Source organism: Hydra vulgaris, chromosome 10, assembly GCF_038396675.1.
Source record: "Hydra vulgaris chromosome 10, alternate assembly HydraT2T_AEP".
Taxonomy (NCBI): Eukaryota; Metazoa; Cnidaria; class Hydrozoa; order Anthoathecata; family Hydridae; genus Hydra; species Hydra vulgaris.
Genome location: NC_088929.1, coordinates 26,835,921 through 26,842,500, shown reverse-complemented (window position 1 = coordinate 26,842,500; position 6,580 = coordinate 26,835,921). Strand labels below are relative to the sequence as shown.

General features: G+C 27.3%; 1 protein-coding gene across 3 annotated transcripts in view; it reads left to right on the top strand.

Moving 5' to 3' along the window:
• LOC101239676 (protein unc-80 homolog) overlaps nt 1-6,580 on the top strand; it is a 110,469-nt gene that overhangs the window by 57,420 nt on the left and 46,469 nt on the right. For all 3 annotated transcript variants that reach the window (XM_065807642.1, XM_065807641.1, XM_065807640.1), the window contains exons 19-22: nt 698-736; nt 1,341-1,388; nt 1,485-1,575; nt 3,379-3,503. In XM_065807642.1, coding sequence (XP_065663714.1) covers nt 698-736; nt 1,341-1,388; nt 1,485-1,575; nt 3,379-3,503 — 303 coding nt within the window. The remainder of the gene's footprint in view (nt 1-697; nt 737-1,340; nt 1,389-1,484; nt 1,576-3,378; nt 3,504-6,580) is intronic.

Here is a 6,580-nt window from a genome sequence, read left to right as displayed (position 1 = left end):
CAGCAAAGATTGTTTATAACAATAAGAATGTTTTTTAAAACAAAATTTATGAACTTATTTGCAGAACACGTTGCAGCAAAGATCGTTTATGACAATAAGAATGTTTTTTTGAAAAAAAATTCATGAACATATTTGTAGAACACGTTTGCTTAATATCAGTTTATTCATTTTTTTGCTGTGTTAAAGAGACACTATTTGAATGCTGTTTTGTTATGTGGCGTTTGAGTTTATGTTCCGACTTCATTTTATCATACACTGGGGAAAGTAAATTTGGTTGAAGCGTTTTTACTCCCAATTTCAACAAGAAAAGAGCTGAAATTATTGATAAATTTGAGTTTACAAAAAAAAAAATTTGATTCTAGATCTAATATGAAATAATTAAAGCACTGTTTATCTGTTGAGTTTGCCATTTTTTAGATTTTCATGCACTTATTGGTAGTCTGGGCAGGATAGATAAACTATTTTCAGCATAAATTCAAAATTTTAACTTTTATTGTTTAAAAACAATAGAATCTTGCGAACCTTGGCCTAACTGTCCAGACTATCTGTTATTATGACAATGAAATTACTGACATTTTTAAAGCATTTAAAAATAATTTAATTTTACATTAACAATCAATTGATATTTTATGTTTGTGAAGTCATACTTAAAACTATGCAATTGTTGTAATATATTTAAGAAAACAATATTTTTTAGAATATTATCATGATGACAGCTAATATTGTTGGGACAAAGGTAAAGTTAACTTTGTGTTTAATTGCTGCTCTACAATAAATTTGTAATTTTGATAATAATTGAATTTAATAAAAACTTATAGAAGTGATCTTGTATTTACAATTGAGTAAATTAAATATTCTTTTATTGGTTAAAGTACTGTTAAGAATTTTCATATGTGTTAGAACATTTCCGTTTTTAAAAATACAGAAGAGTTATCAAAAAATGATGATTAATTATGGCTATAACATAGGTTATAACGTTTAAAAATTTTAAATTTCAAGGTTATAACAATTTAAAATTTTAAAATTTAAGGTTATAACATTTTAAAGTTTTAATCTTTAAGGCTATAACATTTAAAGTTTAGAGAAATGATAGTTTGAGATCACACATATTTAAGTTAATAACAACGGTAAATTAAGGTTATATCAAATTTAAACATTAAAAGGTCATAAAAAGAAAAATTTATGAATAGTGGTGCAAAGTGCATCTCTTGTGATCCCACCATGTCCATTGTAGTACCACACTAAACTTGTGTGTGTGTGTTTGTGTGTGTATGAAGCAATGGAGCTCGCCAATATTGTGTATTTAAATTGTTTATTGAAATCTAAAAATGAAATTTTAGGAAATCATTGTTGCAATGCCTAATAAAAAAAAGTTTGAGGTGTCTGAGGTAGATTTTTAGTTTTTAGATTTTTTTATTTAGTTTATACACTTGCAAAGTTTTATAGTAAACAGCAAATATTGTAATCACTTTTTAAATTTGTAGGACATGACCTTTCAACATTTATTAAATATGTGTAAAGAATCTTATCCAACTTCTGATAGCTCTGATCTATGGCTTGTGGATAAACATTCAGGTAAATGCAAACAATTTTATTTAGTAATTGTTATCAAAAAGCATTTACAACCTAGAAATAGTTGTTCAGAAATAAAAAAAGGATGTTTTGGAAAAAAACAATCCAGTAAATTTAGTGCATACAGTGAAACTTTCATACAAAATTATTTATTAAATAATAATAATAATAATAATAATAATAATAATAATAATAATAATAATAATAATAATAATAATAATAATAATAGTTTATTACATGATAATAATAATTTATTGTATACTAATAATAATTAATTATATAATGATTTATTATTATTATTTTTCAACATCTTCACTTCTAACAAGACTACAAGCAACCACTATTACACTTCTAACAAGGCTACAAGCAACCACTATTACACTATTACAGTTGGAAGTTACTGGAAGAGAAAAGATGAAGTTTATAGAGCCAGATAACAATTAACAGATGACTTGAAAGATTGCAAATTATATGAATCAGAAAAACAAGTTAGAGGGAGCGAATTCCAAAGAACTGATGTTCCAAGAAAGAAACTATCATGTAAGAATTTTTGGAGCTCTTAGGAACAGTCACAGTAAAAGGATATGACTTAATTGAATAATGAGTAAAGTGAGTCTAACTATTTACAATATCTAACTATTTACAATGCGCTTTTGCATCTTGTCTAAAAGAAAAAGGCATCATCAGAAGATCCATTTCAGGTATGGCAACAGTATTCCATACAAGAATAGATTCGAGATTTATAGAGAAAAAAAGTATTATCCTTAGTAGAAAATTGGCAAGCACAATAAACAGGTGCAACCTTAGCAGAATCTGATGATTAGCTGAAAAAAATTGAGTTTTATCTGAGTTAAAGTTCACCAACCACTGAGAGCCCCATGCGGTAGCAGAAGTGAGATCTTTTTGAAGCTCAAATCCCCCCCCCCCCCTCCTCCTTCAAGCAATCAGATATTGTTGGCTTCTTATCAAGACAAAATAAATGGTAAGTTCATCAGCACACAATGCCACCTTAGATGTGACAAGTTCTGGGAGCTCGGTAATGTAAATTAAAAAATGTAAAGGGCCAAGATTAGCACCTTGAGGAACCCCTGAAGTTTCAAGATATGAAGAAGAGTGCTGTCTATCAAGGACTACTTTTGTACTATGATTGGTAAGGAAGGATTCAATAATCTTAATGATGTTACCTGATACACCGTAAGAAGAATGCTTATGGAGAAGACCAGCATGTTCTTATCAAAGGCTTTAGAAATGTCGATATAAATAAGTTTTAATAATAATAAAGAGAAATTTTTAGAGAATCAAATTGTTGCACTCAAAACATAATAGGGAAGATTTTTGATTGCACCTATTGCCTATTCTAATTCAATAACTCCTCATAAGTTATATTACGTGTTATATCATACAATCATTAAGATGAAAATTTTTAGAAAGAAAAAGTAGAAATTTTTTAAGATGATACAGATAGTTTACATTTTTTAAGATGATAGTTTAAATTTTTTAAGATGATAGTTTGATTTTTTTGTTGTTGTTATTTTTTGTTGTATTAGATTTGAATTACTTTTCAATTTAATTATAATAATTATGTCAAAATATTATTTTATAAATATTGTATGTTTTATAAATTTTAAGTCTTAGTAAACAGATTTTTATTCAAAATGAATAAAAAATAATACTTTTTACCTAAAAATTTATTTTTAAAAGCTGAAAAACGTTTTTTCATTAAATATTATTTTTGTTAAAAGATTTTTAAAAATGTTTTTTATGAGCCTGTTTTAATGTTATTTTTGTTGTTTTTCTCCTGATAAGGTCTTGTAATGAATAAAGAAGATCGAATTCGGGACATTTTCATGTATAAAAGAGGTCATCCTTCACCAACAGTAAAGTTAGAAAAAGTTGATAAACAACTTATGTTCAGAAAGAGACAACAGCAGGTATATTTGTTGTATATAATAAATTACTTGCTACATGCAATAAGTATTTTATTTTATAGAGTAGTATAATTTATATACCTTTGAGTACTTGCGTCCAATGACTGTGTAAACATAGATTTTGGCAGAAGTGCCAATATCAAACTGCAAGCTTGGGAAACTCAAAATCTGAAGTTTAAGATTGTTGGGCAATCACTTTAATTAACCTATATACAATCATATACAACACACTCTTTCTGACTTATGACATTTACATTTAAAGTATGCAATCCAAGTCATATTTACAGATAGGTGTTGATATTCTTAAGCATATTCAATGAGCAAATTCAATTCAAGCCACGTTGTATTGTTGATCAAGGACTCAAATATACGAAATTGATGAAAAAAAATATATATATATTAAATTGCGGAAAAGTTGAAGAAAAAAAAAGAAATATTTGATTATATTTAATCAGATATAATCAAATATTAGAACTTTTAAACAATATAGATTTAAATAACTCTATTGTAACAAGGTTTACCTAAGAAAACTTAAAGATCAATGCTTGTCATTGCTAGCTTTTCTAATTTTATTTGAATTACAAAAATGCTGGTAAAAAGTTCACTTATGACCACTTTAAAATTGAGAATATACCTAAAAGTACTATCTACAAGATAATTAAACATGCTGAAAGTGAATCTGGGTACCAAAGTGTTTAAAGAAGTGGAGTAAAAGCTAAAAAGATGACCAGGACAAACATTGAAAGGCTCAAACTCATGTTTGACCAGACGGAGTTTCTCAACGACAGGCAGCTAAAAAGTTCAACTGTACTCAGCAACACATTAGTAAAACATTAAAAAAAGAACAAATATTAAATCAAGAAAAAAAAATGACGATTCCAAAGCGCTCTGACCAGCAAAAAGCAGCAGCTAGAACTAAGTGCAGTCGATTCTGTCAGAAATTCAAAAATTGTAAACCAATCATTGACGATGAGTCTTATTTCACGTTAAATCACTCCAGTATCAATGGAAATGATATATTTTATACTAGTGATGTAAAATCTACTCCATCTACAGTTAAATACCAAACAAAACAAAAGTTTCAAAAGAAATTACTTCTATGGATAACTTTTTCTGAAAATGGAATTTCTCAACCATATTTTGTACCAAGTGGACTGGCTGTAAATCAAAAAATCTATTCAAACAAAAATGTTAAGAAGAGACTTATTCCATTCATAAATAAATCAATCAGATAGTGCATATGTATTCACTATGCAAAAACAGTAATCATGTACCTAAACAAGGAAAGTGTGCATTATGTTGAGAAAATAAGCATTATGTTGAGCGGATAACTCTGCAAACTTGCCAGAATGTCGTCCTATTGAAAGTTTTTGGAGTATTTTGAAAGGCCTTGTCTACAAGAATAATTGGCATGCAGAAAATCTTAAAAAATTATGTTCTAGAATCAAGTATTGCCTTAATAAAATTGATATTGAGCTCATACAGAGCCTCAATATCAATTTTATTAAGGCAATACTTGATTCTAGAACATAATTTTTTAAGATTTTCTGCATGCCATTTATTCTTGTAGACAAGGCCTTTCAAAATAGTCCAAAAATTTTCGATAGGATGACATTCTGGCAAGTTTGCAGAGTTATCAGAACTCAGTCTATATCAGGCCTAGTTCATAAAGTCAAAAGAAATGGTTTAATTGAGAAAAACTGATTATATATTTAAAAACTAGAATAAAAATACTTTCTAGAACATTTTTCCTTTTTGTTTTATCTTACTTCTGTAAAGAGATATGTGTCTTTAAATCCAGTCTCGTTTTTTAGTTTTCACCCGTTATCAGCAAATAATCTAAATTATTTGCTGATAATAATAAAATTATTAGTTAAATTTGCAACAACTCTATGCTCTTTAAGGCATTTGAATGGTCAAAATATTATCTTATCAAGTTTAACAGTACAATCCAACAATCCAAAGTATGATAACTTTATACCTGAATTGAGTAATGACGATATAATTACTTTGGAAAAGTCTATGTATGAGAAAAATCAAGGTGTCAATTTTTTAGTATTGGCTAGTATTAAGTGGAAACAACATGCGATAAGGCTTGGTAAGCTATCTACATATTCAAAACAATGCACTGAAAAAAGAATATATATTACGGTGGGTTACAGTCAAGCATACATTAGTGCTCTAGCTTTTATAATTTAATTAAAAAAAAAATTTGAATAAAAATATTTTTTTAATATTTTTAATAATTTCCTAATATTATCTAAAATAATTTTTATTCAAAAGTATTTCAACCTGGTACTGGTACTCAAAAGGAGCAAAATTTTTTTTAAATTTTATATAATAAAAATATTATTCATATTTTATAAAAAAATTTTGAAATAAAAATTTATTAAAAAAAAAAAAAGTTAAACCTTGAAAAATGTTTTTATCAGATAACATTAGGGACCTGTTAAATATTTAATGGTCAGTTGGGACTCCTAAAATATTTTTTAATCAAAAGTTTTTCTACCATCTTATTAAGGATAGAAAGGAGCACCTTTTACACTATGTTCAATCAGTGCAACAAAATTTATTTTGGCCCAAATATATATATATATATATATTTACATATTATTATTGAACTTAATAGTTTTAGTAGTAAAAGTGCCTCTTATAGAGTTTTTGACACAGAACCTTTGGCAGCCATTGCTACCGAGGTAATGGCAAGTAAGAGTCACAAGTACTTTTATTTTTATAAGAAAATGTGAACGAAAGTGTATGCAAATATCTAGCATAGGTAAACTTCAAATTATGTAATGTTAAAACATACTAAAACATATATCAAGTTTTGCCGTTTAAATTTCACTTGAAAATTGTGTTGCGGCAACATATCCTTAATTTTGATCTATAGCACTTATTTCCGTTTTATAAAGTCTTTTATTTATTATATAGTTTTAAAATTTTCCTTGTCAGCGTGCCAGCGTGGCACGCTGTGGTCGCAATTAAAAATTTGAAATTAAATTTGTGGTCGCAATTAAAAAAAGCGCTCATTAATAACTATTTTGACTCTCCATCATCCATTAATGTGTTATATGAACGAG